General features: G+C 42.2%; 1 protein-coding gene across 2 annotated transcripts in view; it reads right to left on the bottom strand.

Annotated features, from left to right (window-relative positions):
• Positions 1–24,363, bottom strand: part of DDX3X (DEAD-box helicase 3 X-linked) — a 1,864,809-nt gene that overhangs the window by 768,290 nt on the left and 1,072,156 nt on the right. For both annotated transcript variants that reach the window (XM_044072327.1, XM_044072326.1), the window contains exons 10-11: positions 15,585–15,683; positions 15,342–15,502 (exon numbers count right to left, since the gene is read on the bottom strand). In XM_044072327.1, coding sequence (XP_043928262.1) covers positions 15,342–15,502; positions 15,585–15,683 — 260 coding nt within the window. The remainder of the gene's footprint in view (positions 1–15,341; positions 15,503–15,584; positions 15,684–24,363) is intronic.

Consider the following 24,363-nt stretch of genomic DNA (forward strand, 5'->3'; position numbering starts at 1 on the left):
TTCTTCATATCGGCCCATCTCATTACTTAATGTTGATTATAAAATGTTTATGAATATCTTTGCTGATAGATTGAAGACAGTCATTCCCGGCATTATAGATATAGATCAGACAGGCTTCATTGTAAATAGAAATACTTTTGATAATATAAGAAGAACTTTAACATTAATAGATTTTGCAAATAGGAAAAAGAAAGATTTAACACTTATTAGTCTTGATATAAGTTCAGCATTTGATTCAGTAAGTTGGGACTATCTGTTTACCTTAATGAAGTGCACAAACTTCTCGGATGCATTTGTAAATCTAATTGAACATTTATACAAAGGAACGTTGGCTTATATTAAGGTAGGAACATATGTTTCACAAAAAATATCCATTCTTAAAGGTACAAAACAAGGATGTCCACTTTCTCCACTATTATTCACTTTAGTAATGGAGCCTTGGGCTAATTTGATCAGAAACAGTACTGACATAGAGGGTTTTGAAATAGATGAAAATACAACATCCAAAATTCAACTTTTTGCAGATGATGTTCTAATTACATCAGCAGGATCTAATTCTTCTATACAGTCTCTATTTGATAACATGATGAATTTTAAAAGTATTTCTGGTTTAATATTCAATGAAGAAAAACTAAAATACTACCTATATATACACGAAAAAATATTCTCATTAGTGATTTTACTAAATATGTACCCAATTCAGGTCAGATAACTTATTTAGGTATAATACTATCTAAAGATATTAAATCTATTATATATAATAATTATAATACCTGTTTTCTTAATATACAAAATCTTTTTAATACCTGGAATAATATGTTTTTTACTATGGAGGAGAGACTTACAATTATTAAAATGATAATATTCCCCAAGATTTTATACTTAATACAATCAATAATACTCCCACCTACAAAAATAATTATCAATAAACTGAACACACTAATGTTAAATTTCTTATGGGCACCTAATAGACCTAGGATTGCATTAAAGAAACATACTAATAGCTGGTCTCAAGGGGGTATTTCTTTTCCAGACTTTAATTTATATACTATCTCTTCTATTGTAAAAGTTATTACTTTATTAATAGATCAGTCATATGTCACAAAATGGAAAGATTATTGGGAGATAATTAGTATACACTTCATGAAAATCTCCTCAACACATAAAAATATGATTGTAAATAACTCCATGTTATGGTTACTAAAGGAATTTTGTACTTCACCTATTACACCTAAACATATGGTTGGTTACCCATTAAATATTTTTATTAGTTATCGTAACTTTATATTCATGCACCCTAAGTATAGGGAATGGAATTTTATTGTATTTCCTATAATGTATACTCAGGGTATGCTTTTGTCATCTACTTCTGAAGGAACTCATTTAGCTATAGATAATGATCTAAAGTACTGGTATCAGTTGATATCTGATAATAAAGTTAAAAATCTAGATTTCTTAAAACAAGAATTTGATCTAAGAGAAACTTGCTGGTTAGAGGTTCAGACCTTTAGACAACATCTCATTAATAAAATAGATTTAATGTCTATAACTGTTAAAGAATCTATTCCAACACTGATTGATTACTTGATATTAAATTTACAACATAAAGTTTCTGATAAAGGTAAACTTTCATACATACATAAAGTTATCAGACAAGAAACATTTTACAGTGTAGATTCATACTGGAATTATTTCACTTCTATTAATGGGGACCCACCAAATCAACACGATAAATATATATTGGAATCTGCTTATAGAACTACGTCTTCCATTGTCTGGAGACTTTATACATGGAAATTTTTACATAGATCTTTTTATACACCTTTGATGATGAATAAAATAAATAATAAAGATAATCTATGTAAGAGATGTAATGTAGAAATTAATGCTGACTGGGCTCATATGTTTTATGACTGTATAAAATTGAAAGAATACTGGAAGTCAATTAATGAATTTTTGCAGGCTCTTTTTACAGATAATTTCATTATTTCTAAATCTCTTATATTATTCAACACACCTGTACCTCAAAGTGTTAAAAAGGATAAGCTTCCCTTGTTATGGTCTATTCTAGCAGTGGCTAGGAAAATAATAACTAGAAATTGGATTTCAGATACACCTCCTTCGTTCAATGAATTTAAAAATGTTATGAATATAGTGTGCCATATGGAAATAAACACAATTAGGACTAGAACAAATAGAAAAACATCTTATTTTATTGTATGGGATAATTTACAAAATTTGTTAAAAAAATTTTAATTTCAATAACATGGTATTTTAGTTTAATTGATCTGATTGTAGTGGATGTCTTTGTAAATACTTTAGTTGTTTTGTTGAATATTATAATAATACCTATTTTTAATTACTTGTATAAAATTATGATATTTCTCTTATATGTTAAAACAATAAACCTGTTTTGAAAAAGAAAAAAATAATTTATCAACATTTCCTGTTTAAGCAGTGACATAATATACTGTTGATATTTGAGCATATGAAATTGACAATTTAAAGCCCTTAAAAGCCAAGGTAACAGAGGTGTAAATCTTCTTTCCTCATCTGTCTAATGCCCTAGAATCCCTGTCGGAGGGGGTAGGGTTTTTTGCAGTGGATGCCTTAACCCCTTTGGGACCCTGAGAAATAGTTTCCGAGTCAGCAGCCGGGTTCTTGAAAAGGAATTTATGAGAGTCAGGCAACCTGTAGTACCTGTCCGGCTTAATAGGAGCTGGAGGGTAAGGAGTCAGGAGTCAGACTGGACTCTGAAAATACATCATCTACAATGTCTAACACACGCGGAATAGCTAGGGGCCTTTGTTGTGGGAGTAAAAGGAAGTCCCAGAGTCTTTTCTTAGATTCAGAATAATCTTGGCTCTCCCAGTGGAAATGTTCCCTCATGGTATGCAAGGTTTCCCCAAAAGAGTAATCCTCAGGAGGAGAGGCTGAAGGGATAGATTCTTCAGGAACAGAATCCTCATAGGAGGAAGAGAGTATTCCTGATCAGAAGAGGAATCTGAAGAAATGGAAACCTGATCTAAAGATTCATATTCTGTCTCTTATCTAGGCCTCTTATCAGGAGGGGGATGGGAACTCCTGATCAAAGTAATTACGTCTTCGGCCATTTTGAGCATCTGTTTTTTTGGACATGGAGGCCTGACCATGAGGCTGTTGTACTTGTTTCTTTGTCTTTAAAGATGCTTTAGTCTTTGCCTTTGTAGCTGGAGTCGCTTTAATATACAATTGAGTAAGTCTGAAGACACCTTCAGAAGCCGATGCCTGCTCAGAGGCTCCGGACCCATCTGAGGGAATAGTTTCCGAAGGACCAATACCTTGAGCTTCCAGCGTCCTAGGCGACTCCACGTGGGAGTCTATAGCGGCCTGCGGGTCCAAAGTAGCGGGCGTCAGGGGCTGCGAAAGCACCTCACTGAGAGCCGGCGACTGGCTTAGTAGAAGCCTCGTCGGTTTTAGACCTTGGATGCCTGTCCTTTTCTTTTTCTTTGCGTTACTTGTGAATTGCAGTAGTCGGTTGGTTATCCGACGGCATCGTGTAATTAAAAATCTTCTACCAAAGTAGTGAAAAGCAAAATCGTACCGGCGCTTTATAGTGCGCTGGTTAAATCTAGCACAAAACCGACAAGCAAAGTCGTGGTCAGGGCCTAGGCAAGGAATACAGTAAGAATGAAAATCTTTATGAGGTATTTGCTTCCCACAAGAAATACAATTATTAACTTTTTCTGACATCGGTCTGGAGCAAGAAAAAAGTATTCCCCAATGGGGTACTTAGCTTTTAATGAAGACTTCAGATCTGAAATTCGAACACGAAAATCTCAGGAGTTGGCCGACTGGCACTTGCAAACTGCTTCTGCTTCAGGCACCGTACGGCAAGAAAGACTGAAGAAAATGGTGCCGGCTGCATCTTTTATACCCCTGGCGCACTGACGTCAAGGAAGAGGCGACAGCAACCGACGCCGGACCTAGACTTTGGAATTCAGGCCGACTGAGGGTAGCCTGCCAGCAGGACAACCCAAGTGTAATGACTGCAACAGTGAAACACGAAGATCATCATCTACATTTATGGCAAGTGTACACAACTGTACTATGTTCTTCGCGTTTCACTGTTGCAGTCATTACATTTGGGTAGAACCCCAAAGCTATGGATGGGAGGATGGAACTAAATAGCATTAGGAGCGGCTATAAGGCCCTGCAGAACTGCAGTGGCAAAGCCTGCCCTGGACTTAGAGAAGAGAGGCAAACGATGCTTTGTAAAAGTATGAATAGAGCTCCAAGCAGCAGCTTCTAGAATGTCTTTGGTTGGAACTCCTCTAAAAAAGGCTGCTGAGGTAGAGGCAGCCCTGGTGGAATGTGACCAGATTCCCTTGAGCACCAGTTTACCATGATGCAAGTAGCAGAAATGAATGCAGTGACTTATCCACTTAGAAATAGTCTGCTTTGATATAGCCTTCCCCTCTGATCCTGCAGCAAATGCCACCAGTAGTTGCTCAGATTTCTTAGAGATTTGGTCCTGTTTAAGTAGAATCTTAGCTGTCTGTACGTCCAATGAATGCAGAATCCGCTCCCCCTTGTTCTGCGGATTTGGGTAAAATGTTGGCAGGTGAACAGTTTGGAAGAGCCATTCTGAATACCATCTTAGGCATAAAGGAAGGGTTGGTCCTGAGGGACACCCTGTCTGGGTAAAATGTAATAAAACGCTCCACAGCCAGGAGGGCCTGTAGTTCTGAAACCCTTCTTGCTGAAGTGATTGCCAAATGGAAAGCTGTTTTCCAAGATAAAAACTTTATATCCGCTGTAGCTGCCGATTCAAAAGGAGGCAGGGTGAGATTTGCCAGCAGAAAATTGAGGTCCCATGCAGGAGTTGGTGATCTTCTGGGAGGCCTTAAATTTTTGGCCCCTCTAAGATGCTGTTTTAGCAGAGGATGAGAAAAGATGGGAGGCTCCGTGTTGTAATGAGCAGAGATGGCAGAGGCATGGATTTGTATTGAAGAAAAAGATAGGCCCTTGTCAAGCATCTCAGTCAAGTATTGTAAAATCTGAGGAATATTTGGTTTTGCTGTGTCCATTCCTTGTGCTTGGTTCAAAGCACAGAATCTCTTCCATTTATCAGCATAAGATTTTCTACTACTAGGCCTTCTGGCTTCCAAAATGACATTCATCACAGATTTACTGAGATGTGGTGTTTGAATAATTACATGATCAGCCATGCTGCCAGGTTCAGAGCTTGGAGCAGAGTGTGCAGAATTTGATTGATCTGCAGAGACAGTAGATGAGGTATTTGAGGCAAGTACCAAGGAGGAAGTTGAGCCATATTCCTTAGAATTGGGTACCAATGCTGACGAGGCCAGTCCGGAGCAATTAGGATCATTTTTTGTTTTTCCTGTCTGACCTTTAGTAAGATCTTGGGGAGAAGAGGCAGAGGAGGAAAGGCGTAGACCGATAGGTTTTTCCAACTGAAGGACAGGGCATCCACTTTCCATGCTTGTCTGTGGTAAGTCCTTGTGCAGAATTTGTCCAGTTGATAATTTTGGGGAGAGACAAATAGATATATGCCTCGGCTCCCCCATTTCTGTGTTACCATGCTGAAGACTTGTGGATTCAGTTTCCACTCATGAGGATCCATAAGATTTCTACTTAGGTCATCTGCCAGAGTATTTTATTTTCCTGGCAGGAATTGAGTTTGAAGATGTACTTGGTAAGTCAAGGCTGTACCCCCAATGCCATGGCTAGTCTGCAAAGGGGGTAGGAAGGTGTACCCCCCTGCTTATGTACGAGATAACCGTGGTGTTGTCGGTCTTTATCAGTAGTTGTCCTGGATGAAGTAAGTACTTGAAGGCCGTCAAGGCATTCTGAACAGCTAGCATCTCTTTCTGGTTGATGCATATGTTTTGGGTTCCATATGCCCTGAATACATCTCCCCACCAGGTGGGCTCCCAAAGCATAATCTGATGCATCTGTAGTTAGGGTATGGGTGGGAGAGGGTAGAGAGAAAGACCGTCCCTTGTTTTGGTGACATGTCTCTGCCCACCAAAGAAACTCCTGTTGTAGGCAGGGAATGAGAGGAATCATTGTTTCCAGACTGAATGTTGACTCCATAAACTTTTTAGACACCATTGAAGTTTCCTCATATACAGTCTTGAATATATGGAATTAGTAGAATGCAGGATGCCATGAACCCCAAAGTCTGCAGAATTTGTCTTGCAGATAACTGGGTTTTTGTTGTCATCTGTTTGAAGTATATAGTCAGTTGCCTTTGTTTGTCTGGCGTAAGGTAAGCCATCTGGGCAGTTGTATTCATGCTTGCATCCAGGAATGTAATTTTTTGAGAGGGTACCAGCTGTGATTTCTTTTCATTTATTGTGTACCCTAGGCATGTTAGAAGCCTTTTTACAAATGCCAGATGTTGAAGAAAAATGTCCTTGTTTTCTGCTTGAATGAGACAGTCGTCCAAGGATAGATTTGTATGCTTCTTTGTCTGCAAAATGCAATTACTGGTGCCAGGCACTTTGTAAAGACCCTGGGCGTAGTAGATAAGCCAAAGGGCAGAGCAGAGAATTGGTAATGCATAAAACCTGCCTTGAAGCGGAGGTATCTTCTGCATGATTCCCTTATTGGGATATGCAGGTATGCCTCAAGTCTAGAGTCACTAACCAAGCGTTCTTGCCCAGCATGGGCAGTAGCTGCTGTAAAGTCAGCATTTTGAATTTTGGAATGTCCGAGAACTTGTTCAAAATCGATGTCCAGTATTGGATGCCAGGCATGGTCTTTTCTGGGTACCAGGAACAGTCTTGAATAAAAACCTTGTCCTTTTTCCTGTTCTGGTACTGGTTGAATAGCCCCCATATCCATGAGGGACACAGCTTGTTTCTGAGCCTCTGTCCACTGATTTTGTGGCAGATCTGGCCAACCATTTGGGAATGGCAAAGTATGGAAATGCAATCTGTACCCCTGGGATACTATGTTTAATACCCACTTGTCCTGGGTAATTAACTGCCAATTTTGAGCATGAAGTGCTAATTTTCCCCCCAAGGGGGCTGCCAAAAGATAAGTGCTTGGTGATGGTAGAGGGAAGTCATTGAGACTGCTTACTGTAGGGTTGTGCTTTGTTTCCTCCAGATTTGGAGGTAGAGGCACCCCATCGCTTTGACCTGTAAGAACCCTGGGTTTGGTATCTAGAGCCTTTTGAGCGCCTGGATTTGCCTTGAGAGGCTCTGTTGGACACAGAAAGGACCAATTTTTAGTAGGCCAGTGCCTACTGAATCTAGGTGGCTGCACTTGGAAGACAAAGCTAAATTTATGCAAACTGTAAAAGATTTCTTACATTTTCTTTAAAACCTCATCTGCCTTATTACCCGAGTATCACGCTGTAAAGGTGCATCTAACAATTTAGCTTTAACATGATCAGGCAGATTTTGCTCCTTGAGCCAGGCATGCCTTCTAATCACAGATCAAGAAACTGCGGCCCTGCAAGTGGCCTCCAAGGAATCAAAACCACATTGCAAAGTATGCTTTCCAACCTGTTCTGCTGCATGCAATAATTCCTGTAATTCTTTATTTTCCACACAAACAGAAATCATCATAATTTTCAAAAATCCCATAACATGCTGTTGATATTTAAGCATACGAAACTGGCAGTTTAAGGCCCTAATTGCCAAGGTTGCAGACGTATAAACCTTCTTTCCCAATCTATCCAGTGCCCTGGAATCTCTATCAGAGGGGGTAGGACTCTTAGCTGTTGAGGCCTTTACAACTTTGGGACCCTGTCAGATAGTTTCAGGATCAGCAGCAGAATTTCTGAATAAAAATTTGTGGGAGTCAGGAACCCTGTAATATCTGTTTGACTTACTAGGAGCCGGAGGTAGGGAATCTGGAACCATGCTTGATACCGAAAACACATCATCAACCATGTCTAATACAGGAGGTATAGCCAAAGGCCTATGCTGAGGAAGAAGGAAATCCCTAAGCTTCTTTTTTGATTCTGAGAAATCCTGACTCTCCCAATGAAAATGTTCCCTTAAAGTATGCAAGGTTTCTCCAAAAGAATTATCTTCAGGAAGAGATGCAAATGGGATGGATTCCTCTGCATCTGAAACCGTATAGGGTGGTATAGAAAATTCCTGATCAGAAGAGGAATCCGAAGAAATAGAAACCTGATCTGAAGATTCATAACCAGTGTCTTACCTAGGCCTCTTAGCAGGGGGGTGGGTTGGGAACCCATGATCAAGGTAATTAAGTCCTCAGCCATTCTGATCATCTGTTTTTTAGGCATAGAGGCCTGAGCACGTGGCTCATGCGTCAGTTTTTTAGCCTTAGAAGTCGCTTTTGTCTTTGTTTTTGAAGCTGGTGTTGGTTTTATATAGAAATGTTGAGGCCAGAATACACCCTCAGAAACCGGTGCCTGCTCAGCTCCTCCGGACTCATCCGAGGGAGAGACATCCTCGAGTACAATACTCAGAATCTTGCGGCATGCCAGACTCCACATGGGTCTCGGTAGAGGCCTGTGACTCAAAAGTAACTGCTATCAGGGGCTGTGAAAGTGCCTCACCGAGTACCAGCGACTGGCTTAGGAGAAGCTTTGTAGTCTGTTTTGGACCATGACGGTCTGTCTCTGTCCTTTTCTTTGCGTTTTTTTGTGAACTCCAGTAGTCGGATTGCTATCAGACGACATTTCAGGGTAATTAAATCTGTTTCCAAAATATTTTGAAGCAAAGATATACAGACGCTTAACAGTGCGTGGATTAAATCTAGCACAAAACTGACAGCAAGGCACGTTATGATCTGGGCCTAGGCAAGAAATACAGTACAAATGAAAATCCTTATGAGGTATTTGCTTCCCACAAATAATGCAATTAATAACTTCTACTGACATCAGTAAGGAGCAAGAAAATGTTTCCCCAATGGGGTACTTGGCTTTAATTGAAGACTTTGGTTCTGAAACTCGTATACAAAAATTTCAGGAGTTGGCCGACCGGCACTTGCGAACTGCTTCTGCTTCGGACACCGCGCGGCAAGAAAGGCTGAAGAAAATGGCGTCGGCTGCTTGTTTTATACCCCTAACGAGCTGACGTCATGGAAGAGGAGACAGCAACCGACGCAGGATCCTAGACTTTGATATTCAGGCCGACTGAGGGCAACTTGCCAGCAGACTACCCAAATGTAATGACTGCAACAGTGAAACATGAATAACATCTCATTTGTCCTGGGTAAGGAGTTCCCAGTTCTTTGCATGAAGAGCAATCTTTCCCCCCAAAGGGGCAGCCAAGTTCATAAGTGTTTGGAAGTTTTAAAAGGAAGTCATTGAGACAGTTTACCATAGGGGGGAGTTTTATTACTCCCTGATTTGGAAGTGGAGGCCCCCCACTGCTTAGTCCTGTGCGTACCCTGGGACTGCAGCCTGGGAGCTCTGCTAGACCTGGGTTTGGACTGAGGTCTGGAAGAGGCAGGAAAGGACCAATTCTTAGAAGGCCAATGTCTACTAAATCTTGGAGGTCGTACTTGTAAAAAAATCTTAAACAGTTTGCATAGATTTTCCGTTTTCTTCCATCTTTTTAAGAACTTCTTCTGCCTTGCTGCCAAACAGGCGGTCCTGGTTTAGGGAAGCAGCCAGTAATTTTTCTTTAACATGATCTGGCAGGGATTGCTCCGCAAGTCAAACATGACTTCTAAGTACAGACCCAGTTACAGCAGCCCTGCAAGATGTCTCTAGAGTCTCAAAACCACACTGCAAAGTATGTTTTCCAACTTGTTCAGCTGAATGCAATAAATCCTGTAAATTCTTATAAGCACAATCAGGAATCAATATCATTTTCTGTTTAAGCAATCCAATAATATACTGCTGGTACTTTAACGTATGAAACTAGCAGTTTAAGGCCCTAATGGCCAAAGTTGCAGAAGTGTATACCTTCTTATCCCATCTATCCAGCACCCTGGAGTCTCTATCAGAGGGGGTATGATTTTTGGCAGCAGTGGCTTTAATGCCCTTGGGGCCCTGTGAAATGGTCTCAGGATCCGCAGTAGGATTTTTAAAAAGGAACTTGTGAGAGTCAGGGACCATGTAATATCTATCAGGTTTTCTGGGAGCAGGAGGTAAAGAGTCAGGGGCCAAGCTAGATTCTGCAAATGCATCAACAACAATGTCTAGTACAGGAGATATGGCTAAAGGCCTGTGCTGGGGCAGGAGTAAGAAATCCCTAAGCCTCTTTTTAGAATAAGAGAAATCCTGACTTTCCCAAGGAAAATGTTCCCTGAGAGTATGCAAGGTTTCACCAAAAGAGAAATCCTCTGGGGGGGAAGCAGAGGAAATACAGTCCTCTGCATCAGAATCCTCATACGTAGATAAGGGTAAATCCCGGTCATCAGAGGAAACAGAAAATTCAGAATCCTGGTCAAAAGTATCAAAAAAACTCAGTCCTAGGTCTCAGAGGGGGAAGGCTGGCTTCCACTGGTTAAAGTAATGAGGTCTTCTGCCATTCTTATTTGTTTTATAGGCATAGAGGCCTGACCAAGTGGTCTGGGCGTCAGTTTTCTAGGCACTGTTTGAGATTTAGGCATTGAAGAAGATGGCGCTGGTTTAATACGCAAGTCAGTAGGCCTGAATACACCCTCAGAAGCCGGTGCCTGCACAGCGGCTCCAGACCCATCCAAGGTAGAGACATCTGCAGGTTCTACAGGTGATGCATCTCGAAGCATAACGGACTCCGAAAGGGTCTCAGTAGAGGCCTGCCAATCAGAAGTAGCGGGTATCAGGGGCTGCAAAAGCGCCTCACTGAGTGCCAGCGAACTGGCGACAGGCTTAGGGGAATTGTCGACAGCTTTGGTCCTAGGCGGCCTGTCTCTGTCTATCTTTGCATTTTTTCGGAATGCCGGTAGTCGGATGGGCTGACTGAAAAATATCAAGATAATTGAACTGAGCACCAAAATATTTAGAAGTGTAAATATACTGACGACTGACAGTTTGTGGTTTAAATAAGGCACAAAACCAACAGCGAGGTAGGTCGTGGTAAGAGCCTAGGCTAGAAATACAGTACGAATAAAAATCTTTAGGAGGTATTTGCTTTCCACAAGTTATGCAATTATTTACTTTTACTGACATCAGTTAAGAGCAAGACAAAGTTTCCCCAACGAGGTACTTAGCTATAAGTTGAAGACTTCGGTTCAGAAACTCGAAAACGAAAATTTCAGGAGTCTGCCAACCGGCACTTGCGAACTGCTTCTGCTTAGGGCACCGCACAGCAAGAAAGACTGATGTAATGGCGTCGGCTGCATGTTTTATACCCCTGACGTCACGGAAGAAGAGACAGCAACCGACACAGGACCCAAGACTTTGTTAATCAGGCCGACTGAGGGCTACTGCAAGCCAATAACCCAAATGTGATGACTGCAACAGTGAAACACAAACATCCTTGGCCAATCTGTTCTGCAGGAACATGCTCTATTCCCCTCATAAAGAGCAGGGAAAGGACTTGCGTTTTCGCCTCTACCCACTGGTTTGGGGGGTGGGAGGGGAGATCTGGGAACCCTTTTGGGGTTGGCAGACTATGGAAATAAAATCTGCACCCCTGGGACACTATGTTGAGGACCCAGCAGTAGTTGGCAATGGGGCCCCAGTTATTTCCATGGAAGGAGGGTTTTCCTCCTAGGGGCAAGAGCAGGTGGGCAGAGGGAGGGGTGAAAGTGTAAGTTCTTACCATAAGAGGGTGGATTTGCACTGCCTGGTTTTGAAGAGGAGGAACTACATTGCTTAGATCTCTGCATTCCCTGGGGCTGTTGTCTGGGGGGCCTGCTTCCCCTGGGTCTGGGCTGAACTGACTTGGAGGGGGCAGGAAAGGACCAATGCTTGGAGGGGCAATGCCTACTGAACCTTGGTGGCTGGACCTGTAAGACGTCTGTCTGCATAGCTTTAGCTTTTTCTCCCATCTTTAAGACCTCTTCTACCTTGGTGTCAAATAAGTTGTCTATGTGCAAGGGTGTGTCCAATAATTTGGATCGGACATGGTCTGGCAAGGGCTGTTCCTTAAGCCGAGCATGCCTTCTAAGGACAGAACCAGTGACTGCTGCCCTACAACATGCTTCTAGGGTGTCAAAACCCCATTGTAGTGTGTTTAGTTACTTGACTTGCAGGATGCATTAACTCTTGTAACTCTGTTTTCTGCACAAGCAGAGAAAGAAGACATTTTTGTTTGAGGAGTTCCATGGTGTGTTGCTGATATTTCTGCATATGGAGCTGACAAGTTAATGCTCTAATAGCAAGAGTAGCAGGTGTGCATACTTTCTTACCTCACCTGTCTAAAGCTCGGGAATCCCTATCTGAGGGGGTGGGATTTTTAGCTGAAGTTGCTTTGACTTCTTCAGGTCTTTGAGAAATGACCTCGGGGTCAACAGTAGGATTTTTGAAAAGAAATTTGAGAGAGTCCGGGACTCTATAGCACCTGTCAGGTTTCCTGGGAGCAGGAGGGAGGGTGTCAGGGGTCAGACTGGATTCCATAAAAACATCATCCGTATCTAGGACAGGAGGGATGGCCAGAGGTCGGTGCTATGGAAGATCTAAGAATTCCCAGAGTCTCTTTTTTGACTGAGGATAGCCCTGATATTCCCATTGGAAATGCACCCTTAAAGTGTGTTGGGTTTCCCCAAAGGAAAAGTCCTCGGGTGAAGAGGCTGAAGGGATGGATTCCTATGCATAAGAATCCTCATAAGCAGAGAGGGGTTGCATATCTTCATATTCAGATGCATTAATCACCGGACTCCTGTTCAGATAAAAACTACCGGGGACAAGTCTCTTTCTTTTGTAAAGGGTAGCCTGGCTTCCCCTGATGAGCATTATAAGGTCTTCTGCCATTTTAAGCATTTGAGATTGAGGCAAGGAAGCAGGTGCCTGAGGTTGGGTCGTCGGGTTTTTTGGGTGTGGTTCGTACCCTGGGCCTTAGAAACACGGTAGTTTTCGAAAGAACTGAAGATGCAAAAGAAGTCGGTCTGTGTCGAGTATCAGTACTGCGAAGTATTTCCTCAGAAGTCAGTGCCTGCTCAGCGGCTCTGGACCCATCCAAGGTAGACACATCCGCAGGATCCTTAGTCGACGAGTCTTGTGGCACACCAGACACCGAAAGGGTGTCAGTAGTGGTCTGCGAATCCACAGAAGCAGGCATCAGGGGATGCGAAAGTGTTTCACCGAGGACCAGAGAACTGACTACTAACTTAAATGAAGCATCGGCGGCAGTTTTGGACCTGTGCCGTCTGCCTCTCTCTTTATCCTAACTTTTTTTGGAAGATCTGATGTCGGATGGCTTATGGAAGCCATACTGGAATTAGAGGACAGAGCGAAAATATCTAGGTACAATAAGGGCCCGGCGATGTATAGTTATGGCATTGCACAAAAGCGACAGCTGGGGACATCGTGGTCTGGGCCTAAAACAGGTCACAGTAAGAATGAAAGTCTTGGTGTGGTATTTGCTTTCCACAGGCAAGACAAATGTTAACTTTTTCTGACATCGGTTAGAGAAAGAAAAAAGGATCCCCGATGGGGTGCTTAGCTTTAGAAGACTTCAACTTAAATTCAGAAACGAAAAACTCAGGTAGCCACCGACCGGCACTCGTGCAAACTTCTTCTGCTTCAGGCTCCTCAGCAAGAAAGATTGATGTAATGGCATCGGCCGCCTGACTTTATACCACTGACATCAGTCCTGGAGCGACAGCAACCGACGCAGAAATACTAAGCCTCTGGTATTCGGGCCGACTGAGGGCTACCCTGGCAGGAATAACTCAAATGTGATGACTGCAACAGTGAAACACGAAGAACATCTGTATAGTTTTGCTGCACTCTTGGCTTTCACTGGACTATCACGACACCGCTTTTCAGTAGCTTGTTTTTGTGCAGATACCAGTCTGTTATACGATTGCGTAGATCACTGAAAAAGAGTGCATTTTTTGTTCCTGGTTTGTTAGAGTTGTCGGCATAGTATTTGTTTTACACAGGGGACAAGGGAGTACTGAATGTGAGGTGGAAAGAAGGTATAAGCAAAATAGTTACTGCCTTGTGTTATACATCCAATACTTGCAGGTGGGGGTCACTGTTAGGATTTCAAGACTTCATGCTTTATGGCTGCGTTATTGCCTCACAGCAAGAAGTTCTCCTGTTCAATTCTCGTCTGGAATGCCTTCTGTGTGGAGTCTGCATGTCCTCCCTGCGGTCGAGTGGCCTCCGAAAGACATGCGTGAATGGGCGTGCCTTCGCTCAAGGTTGGGCGTCAGGCTGGCAACTCGGCACCATAAAAAAAAAAAAAATTGACTGCTAATCATTAGCGGACTAGAGTTCAGCTGTGGCGACCCCTAACCAGGAAAAGCCGAAAAGACAAACATGTTTTATGGCAGCTTGGTTATGATGCACCTAACTTGGTGTACATAAACAAAACTTTCAAGGGTGAAATCCTACACCCTGAGTAGTTTCCACCAAGAGCTTTAACAAAAGCCTTATCTCAGTCTAGGCTTTAGAACCAAGCACAGGCTCATGTATATAGATTCCATCAAGGATAGCAAAGTTCCACCAGGCTGAGAGAGTAGTTTCAGCCCACAACACTCCCAATCTGTGAACTCGAGACAGTTCTTCTAAATCAAGCTGCGTAGATACTGGTTCAAGTCAATCAGGCAGTCAAAGGGAGTGCCAACAGAACAGGATGAGCAAGCAATGCATATTTCCAAAGCCTCAAGTTAAAAGAAAAGGGAAGACTGGATGGGATTAAAGTATCCTTACTCCTCCCAAAAAAGGACTCAAAACCTTGGAAAGACTGACAGGTAAAGGACCATAACCACAAAAACCTACCCCCCCCCAAGGGGGGGGGGTAGAGCCCCAGGCAATTATAATACAGTTTCAGTCATGCAAACATCAAACCTCTTCCTATTCCGCTCTGGAGATCAAGAGGTACCCGCTCACAAACACAGAGTTAATATCCATCATTTTTTTTTAGCTCTCAGAACCTTTAGGCACCAAAAATAAACAGAAACTTACTGAGCAAGGGTCGAAACCTTAACCAAGTGGAGCAAAAAAAAAAAAAAAAAAAAAAAAAACCCAGGAGACTTCTGGGAAAGACATGAAACTGCTGGCTGGCAAAGACAAATCCAATCAACGGGAACCATTAAGGAGAGTTCTCACCGTCAATCTTAAGGCAAACAGTAAAAAAATCCAAATACAGACAAAACAAAAATAAATGCGCACACACACACACATATATATATATATATATATATATATATATAAAAATATATATATATATACACACACACACACACACACATATATATATATATATTATATATATATATACACACACACACATGAAACATACTTGCAGTAGTCCAAGCCAATCTTTCCTCTCTCCATCATGTCAACCAGACGTCCAGGAGTTGCTACAAGTAGATGACAGCCACGCTCTAAATCTCTTATTTGCTGACCAATGTCTGCACCTCCATAAACTACACAAGGACGAACTCTAGATCTGTAAGCAAACTGAAGAGCAAAACAAAAAAAGTTGACTGCAGGGCTTAGCTTCCTAAATGTTGCACAACTTCAATGTTCAAGCATACACTACCTTTCTGGCCTCTTCGTAAATCTGAACAGCCAGCTCTCTGGTTGGTGCCAAAACCAAGGAAATTGGATACTGCTTGCGACGTCCATACTTGCTACCATCCTTTGAAAAGAACAGCATATGATTACACTGTACAAATACTACTCTGTTCACTCATTTTGAAGTTAATTTTCTAACACTTTATACACCTACTTTCTAACCAACAATGCTTTTGGCAACCATGGAAATATGAACAAAAGAAAATAATTCTTACATATAAAGTATATGCCTACTGAGACCCACAGCCTTGGATAACTCAAAACAAGCTGATTCTTTTGAGACATGCAGGGCAACTTTGAAAATATGTCAAAAAGCTTCCATTGGAAAACTGTGGCTCAATGACAGTGAACAGCTGAGCTAGGTTTACTTCAGCACATACAAGAAATAGACTACAGCTCGTCAGGCACAACAGCTGCTACCTCCTGCACCCTTGTAATGCAATTCTAATCATTTGCAGGCAAACATCTACTTAAACTTGTCACAACAATCTCTAAACAACACAGATCGAAACATGCATAACTAATCACATTAAGTGAATTGTAAAACTTAAAAATCTAAATTTTACATCAGCAAGTTAATACTCCTGTTACACAGTACATTTGTTTCATAAAAAAAAAAACCTTTCACCTCATCAGGCACTGCTTGTGCTACTCAAAAAAGGGCTGGTGGCAATTTTATCTTAATGTGGCAATTCACATGTAAGCCTCTTCATAGCTATTAATACAAATACAAAAACAGTTTTCATAACTCTTGGAAACAACCTCCAAAAACTGTAATGTCAATAGTTTTGCCCATCAAACTAATTTTTCACATGCCACACAATTTTTTTCAAGTGGATTTGAATTCAGATACTTAAGAGAAATCGAGTCTTTACAAAAGATAAAAAGTCTACAGACATTTACAGGGTGCCACTGGGAACTATCCATTACAGTATGTCCCCTGCCAAAAGGAAATACCATCAACCAAACAATGGACATCATACATGTGCTAAAAACATGCATGGAAAAAGTACAGTTTTGTACCTACCATAAATGTAGATGTCAGAGTGCTAATACAGCTGCAGTCATAACAGATGGGTTCTCCCTCCTCGGTCGGCCGAATTCCAAAGTCTAGGTCCGGCGTCAGTTGTCGTCACTACTTCCCTGATGTCAGTGCGACAGGGGTATAAAAGAACCAGCAAACGCCATTTTCTTCAGTTTTTCTTGCCCCAGATGTTAGGTGCCCCCAGAAGGAAGGCAATACATAAATTTATGTAATAATGCAATGCAATATAATCAAAAAACAGTAGTTGCAAGCAAATACACCATAAATGAATACCCCAGTCAGGTTGTATGAGGAGGTGTTAGCCAATAGGCCTGTCCCAAGAGGGGAGGGAGGGAAACCTGGACTGCAGCTGTATTAGCACTCAAACATCTACATTTATGGTAGGTACAAAACTGTACTATGTTCATCGTGCATACAGCTGCAGTCATAACTGATGGGTGGAATCCCAAAGCTAAAAAAGGGGTGGTAGGCACTAGGTGGAACTAGGAGGAGCCAGGATGCCCTGCAAGACTGCAGTGGCAAAGCCTGCTCTAGTTTTGGAGTATAATGGTAGGTGGTAGTGCTTGGAGAAGGTATGCACAGAACTCCAAGTGGCTGCTTCCAAAATATCTTTGGTAGGAACTCCTCTGAGGAAAGCTGCAGAGGTATCTGTGGCCCTTGTGGAGTGAGATCTGATGCCTGCAGGCACAGTTTTACCATGAAAAGAGTAACAAAAGCGTATACAGTGGGCTATCCATTTTGAGATTGTCTGTTTGGAAATTGGCTTCCCTTGAGCTCCTATAGCATAGGACACAGAGTTGTTCTGATTTTCTGAAAGGTTTTGTTCTGTCCAAATAATAACGCAGCTGTCTGTGGATGTCCAAGAAATGTAGTAGTCTCTCCCCTTTGTTTTGAAGATTAGGGTAAAAGGTAGGTAAGTGGATAGCCTGATTCAAAGCTACCCTGGATACCACCTTTGGCATAAAGGACGGATTGGTTCGTAAGGAAACTCTGTCCTGATGGAAAATGATGAAAGGCTGCACAGCCATGAGGGCATGTAGTTCCGATACCCTGCGAGCTGAGGTGATAGCCAGAAGGAAGGCTGTTTTCCAGGACAAATATTGCAAATCTGTTGAGGCAGCTGGCTCAAAAGGAGGCAAGGTCAGCTTTTCTAGAATGAAATTGAGGTCCCAAGCAGGTATTGGTTGTTTCCTTGGGGGTTTTATATTCTTAGCCCCTCTGAGGAACTGTCTTAAGTGGGGGCGAGAGAATAAAGGAGGATCAGTGTTGTATTCTGCAGAAATGGCTGAGGCATGGATTTTGATGGAGGAGAATGAAAGTCCACTGCTTAGCAGCTCAGCTAGATACTGTAATATTTGAGGTAAATTCAGTATTCAAGGATTCTGGCCCTTTTTCTCATTCCAGGAACAAAACCGTTTCCATTTTGCGAAGTAAGCTTTTCTAGTAGACGGCCTTCTGGCCTCCAAAATGACATCCCGCACCTCCTTGGAGAGTAGGGTCTGTTGTGAAGTTAAGGAATCTTCCATGCGGCCAAAATGAGTGTTTTCAGCCGACTGTGAAGAGTTTTGAAGCTGTGCTGAGTCAGAAGAAGAGGCATTAGAGGTAGGGTCCATGGTGGGGAATGCGTCAGGCTCCTCAGGAGTGGGTACCAGTGCTGTCTTGGCCAGTCTGAAGCAATGAGAATCATCTTTGGTCTGTCTGCTCTGGTTTTTAATAGAACTTTGGGCAGCAGAGGAAGAGGTGGAAAGGCATAAACTGTCATTGTTGTCCAACTGAAAGAGAGAGCGTCCACTCCCCAGGCATGTGGATGAAAAGTCCTTGAGCAGAATTTTGTCAATTGGTGATTTTTGTGGGAGGCAAAGAGATCTATGTCTGTCCTTCCCCATGCTTGAATTATCTCTGTAAAAACTTGAGGATGCAACTTCCATTCGTGTGGATCTGTCATTTCTGCTTAGGTTGTCTGCCAGCGCGTTTTCCTTGCCTGGCAAGTACTGTGCTTGAAGTTCAATTTGTAATTCCAGAGCCATGTTCCAAAGTGACATGGCCAGCCTGCATAGGGGGTATGAATGGGTTCCTCCCTGTTTGTTTATGTACCACATTACTGTGGTGTTGTCTGTCCTTATCAATAGTTGACCTGGATGCAGAAGGTCTTTGAAAGCTATAATAGCATTTATTACTGCTAGCATTTACTTTTGATTGATGTGTAGGTGCTTTTCTTTTTGGGACCATTTGCCCTGAATGCACCGATCTGTCATGTGCGCCCCCCAGGCGTAGTCCGAGGCGTCTGTTGTGATGACTTGATTTGTTTGAGGCTTGCAGAATGGGAGACCTGTGTTTCTTTGGAATGCTTGAGCCCACCGCAGAAATTCCTTTTGAAGACATGGAATCAGTGGTATTATTGTTTCCAAACTGTGGGTGTGTTGAGACCATAGGTTTTTCAGGTACCACTGAAGTTTCCTCATATGCAGCTTTGTACATGGGATTAGTAGGATGCAAGATGCCATGAATCCCAGAGCCTGCAGGATTTTCCTTGCAGTCAGCCTGGTGAAATTTGCTAGTTTTCTGAAGTATTGAGTTAGTTGCCCCTGTTTCTCTGGCGTGAGGTAGGCCATCTGGGTGTTTGTGTCCAAGTTGGCACCCAGGAAAATTATTTTTTGAGAGGGTATTAGCCTTGATTTCTTTTTGTTGACTGTATATCCTAGAGAATTCAACAACATTATTACAAAAGCCAGATGTTTCAGATGTATGTGCTTGCTGTCTGCTTGGATCAGGCAGTCGTCCAAATATGGGTGTATTTGTATCCCTTGGAGTCAGCAGTAGGCAATTATTGATGCCAGGCATTTCGCGAAAATTTTATTTATTTTATTTATTTTACATTTGTTGACCGGGCTAGTCTAGCTGGATACATGTCCTTTTTCAGTAGAGGCCCGGGGAGAAAAGCTCCAACATAATGACATGACATAGTACATTTAAACGCATAAGAGGTAGGATTAACATAGGATGAAAGAAAAAACAATACAAAAGGCTATACATGCTGATTATAGGACATTCACATGGTCTGAAACAAGGTTTAAATGGTAACATAGTGAAGGCAAGAGTTAAAGGTAATAAACTCTGAAAAGGGGTGGAGTCTAAGGTGGAGAGGGGTCAACAAGTTAGTCTGGTTCAGAACAGGGGCATAGCCATTGTGACTTAAGATATTCTTTGAGATTATTTTTGAATTGATTAAGTGAGGTCATATTTCTTAGGTGGTTTGGAAGGGAATTCCAAGGCTTTCCAATGGAGTTAGCGAAGAGAGCATCGCCACCCATATTCTTTGATTTAATGGTGAGTATTTGAACACAGCTTGACGATCGAAGGCAGTTAAGGTTGGTATAGGGGGTCAGTATACTGCTCAGTGACGGAGTTCTATCTGGGTGGTTGATTATTTTAAAAGCTTCAGTGAGTTGGTTGAGTTTGAGAAGATTGGGCAATTCCAACCAGCCAATTTTCTTAAGGTTAAGGCAGTGGTGAGTCCAATAAGGTGCCCCTGTTATAAATCTGGCAATGTGATTATAGGCAACAGTAAGCATATTGAGTTCTCGCTTTTTGAGAAAAGAGAGTACTGGGGAGGCATACAAGAGGGTGGAGAGGAGATGGGTGCGAGCAATAGTAAGTTTGGTATTAGGGGTTAGAAAGTTCTTTATTCTGTACAGGGACCCGAGTTTCTTGTTAACAGTTTTAATGGTTTGGCTAATGTGAAAGTCAAATTTGAGCTTGTAGTCAATGGTGACACCTAATAGTTTGGTGCTAGAGACAGGGTCAATGATGGTGCCATTGATGGATTCAACATGGAAGGAGATATTATTTGGAATAGGAAGTTCTTTTTCTAGGGGTGTGGATACGGAGGGGAAAAATAGAAGCAGTTTGGTTTTTGATGGATTGAGTATGAGTTTCAACTCGGAGAACCATTTTTCAACTATAGTAAAACAGTGCTGAGTAGTTTGTAGTTTCGAGAGAGAAACGTCCGAACAGATCAGAGTGGAGTCATCTGCATATTGAATGCAGGTGGCTTTAGGGATGACAGAGTGGAGATCATTTATGAAGATGGAAAAAAGAAGGGGACCAAGTATCGAGCCCTGAGGAACACCAATGGTGTTTGGGAGCAGGTCAGATAGCCTGTTTTGCCACTGGACAGCTTGTAGCCTACCAGAGAGATACGCCTTGAACCAGCTTAGGGCTAGGTTGTCAAGATGTAGTCTTTCCAGGGTGGAGAGTAGAAGCTGGTGATTAACCATATCGAAGGCTTTCGATAGATCAAGAAAGAGGGCGGAGGATATTAGTTTGTTATTACGGTTATTATTGATGGAGTCAATGAAGGAGAGTAGGGCAGTGGTTGTACTGTGGTGAGGGCGAAAGCCGTGCTGGGAGTTAGACAAGAGATTATTAAGGGTTAGGTAGTGTAGGAGTTGTTTGTGAACACATCTTTCCATAATTTTAGCTAGAGGAGACAATATTGCTATTGGTCTGTAGTTGGAAGTTTCAGTGGAGGTACCTCCTTTATGAAGAGGGATAATGTATGAAACCTTCCAAATAGAGGGAATGGTGGCTTCAGTTATAGTCCTGTTGATCAGGATTGATATGGGATAGGCGATTGCGTCGGAAGCGATTTGCAAGTATTCCGCTGGGAGGTGATCCGCTGCTATGGTGGTTGGTTTAAGTTTTTTTAGGAGGGTACAAATATAGGCAGTAGAAACTGGTTCTAGGTTAAAGGAGGGGGAGAAGAGTTATTCGTATGGGTGGAGGGAGTGGAGGAAGTCGTTAGCTGACTAGCTAAGGACTGGATGTTCTCAGTAAAAAAAGAGTTAAAGGTGTTGGCTATGTCTTCTGGGTCTTTCCCAATGAGTTTCTCAGGGGTGGGGGTAGTAGATTTACCTGGATGGAGAAGGTTATTAAATCCTGCCCAGAACTTCTTTGGGTTATTCTGGTGCTTATTCTGAAGGTGGCAGAAGTACTGTTTTTTGTCCTGGATAATGGCTGATTTAGTGGTGTTTCTAAGCTGTTGAAATTTGATGCGATCTAGGGGGGTTTTAGTAGCTCTCCATTTATCCCAGGCCTGGTCGTGGAGTTTAATTTTGGTTTTAGTTTGACTAGTTGGCCAGGGAGCTATCCGTTCCTTGGATCTAATTTGTCGTTTTGGGGCATGAGAGTCAAGTATGTTAAGGAACATGTCATTAAAGTAGGAAACGCTCTCCTGGAGGGGTAGGTTTTTTAGGATAGACCAGTTACAGGACTGGAGTTCTGCATGGAATAGTTGTGGGTCAAATTTCTTTTTGTTTCTGACTAGTCTGTATAAGGGGGGGGTTAGTAGTTGGGCATTTATGTTTAATGATATAGGTAATAAGGTGGTCACTGAGGTCGTTGGGGAGGGTCCCAGTGGTATAATTATGTGGATCCTTATTGGTAAGAATCCAATGAATGGTGCTCTCTTTTTGTTGGGTATTGCCAATTCTAGTTGGGGATAGAAGATTTTGGGAGAAACCATGTAAGTTAATAGGATGTGGAGTTATGTGGGCGGAGCAGTGAGACCAGTCTATATTGACGTCTCCGAGTACTATGGTTTCTTGAGGGTAATTGGTGGATAACCAGCAGAGGGTTTGCTCCAAGTTTTCTGTGTTCTTCCCTGGTGGGATATAAATTCCTATAAGGTTAATGCATTTCTGGGTGTTTAGGCATATCTTAAGGGCAATAAGTTCTATATTAAGAGACTTTAGGAGGTTGTAGTGGATTCCTTATAATGTTCAAAGTATTCCTGAACATAACAGCTATACCCCCGCCCTTTTTATTTATCCGATCAGTCCTGAGAATATTGTACCCAGGTGAAAGAATCTCTTCATCCTTAGTGGAAGGTTTTAGCCATGTTTCAGATCGACACACAATGTCTGGAGAATGAGTGGCTAACAGCCTGTAGGTTATGAACCTTGTTGTTTATACTTCTGATATTAAGATGAAGTATGAGAAGGGAATCTGAAGAACTTCGGGCTATTTTAGGGGGGTTCGAGTCTAAGACTGCGGGTGGACCTGGATTGGGGTGGATGTCGCCATCTATGATGATGCATTTTTTCAGGTGATCTAAGAATCTTAGTAGTTTGTTTAGGATTTTAAGATTAGCTTTAGTATTCGTTATCTTAGGATAACGGAGGATGAGATGCACTATTTTAGGGGATAATGTTTTGTCAGGATAGGGGAGAAATGAGGTAAGATTAGAGGAAAGATTTGGATGGGTGCTAGTGTGACCCTTGGGGAAGGGGATGCCTAGCAGAGTTTGGTTTTCATAAGTTAAGAAATGAGCAATAAGAAGGAGTATTATTGTAAGAGGGGTAATGGTATATGTAATTTTGACCATGGTGTAAGAAGGAGAAGAGGCTAGAGGGGGGAGGGATTGTAGATTTAACGTAGTATTGAAGGAAGGCCCAGAATGAGGGAGGAGTATTAATAATTTGAGGGGCGGACCTGGTTGCTAGGGGGAAGGTGGGAGGGGCTGGCTAGCCCTATAAATGTAGAGGTAGTGGGGGCGGGTGGGATATGGGGGCAGGGTGGGGAGCGGAGCAAAGCGAGGGCGAAGCGGAGCGGGGAATACACCGCCAGGAGTTCGCAGGGTCTTAAAGCCAAATTACAGTGAGTGTCTAGTCTGTTCCTTTAGCGTTTGCTATAGTCAGTGAGAATGATATAATTTTCTGGAAGTACAGCTTATACTCTACTTTTTAGCTTTTGATGTAGTCTGCAAAACTGATATAATTTTATGTGAATACAGTTTGAACTATCAGTTCGTATAAAGGTACTGTCGAGTTTCTGCCAGCGGGTCGCTATTCCTGGCTAGTACAGAGTTGTTAATGAAATAATCTTTACCCTGTAACACTTTAAGTGGATAACTTAAGTTTTAAAGTAAATGGACTGTTCTGTGCGTTCGCACCAGGTTGGAGTTCAGGTAGTAGCGTTGTGGGTCTTGGAAGCCACGTGGAGAATTAGTTAGAGAGAGGGGCTGCCTGTAATGGAATAAGGGAAGGAAACAGTTTGTTTAGAATCACAGCAATTACCCTACTTAAGCATAGAGGCTACTGTATAAGCACACTTAATATCAATGCAAAGTACTGGTAACACTGATTCCTTAGTATAAGGCAGAAGGTTTTATAATACACAGGGTGTACTCTGGGTGCAGTAGATAAGCCAAAGGGCAATGCAGAGAATTGATAATGGGTTGAACCTGCAAGAAATCTGAGGTATCTTCTGCAATCGTGTCTGATTGGGACATGCAGGTATGCCTCCTTGAGGTCCAATGTTACCAGCCAAGACTCCTTGCCCAGCATGGGAAGAAGGTGCTGTAATGTGAGCATCTTGAATTGGATAGGTCCAAAATAGGTCTCCAATCTTTTCCCTTCCTTGGTTCCAGGAATAGTCTGGAATAAAAACCTTGACCTTGTTCTTGTGCAGGTACCTCTTGAATAGCTTTCATGTCCATGAGATCTGAAATTTATCTTTGTGCCTCTGCCTTTTGATTGTGTGGCAGGTTTGGCATGTCTCTCATTTTTGGAAGGGTGTGAAAAATGGAATCTGTAGCCTCTGTTTATAATGTCCAGGATCCATTTGTCTTTTGTGACAATATGCCAATTTTTCAAAAATAATGCCAGTTTTCCGCCTAAAGGTGCTGCCATTTGAGCCT

This window comes from Protopterus annectens, chromosome 5.part0 (genome assembly GCF_019279795.1).
Source record: "Protopterus annectens isolate FY-2018-M chromosome 5.part0, PAN1.0, whole genome shotgun sequence".
In the NCBI taxonomy this organism is placed as follows: domain Eukaryota; kingdom Metazoa; phylum Chordata; order Ceratodontiformes; family Protopteridae; genus Protopterus; species Protopterus annectens.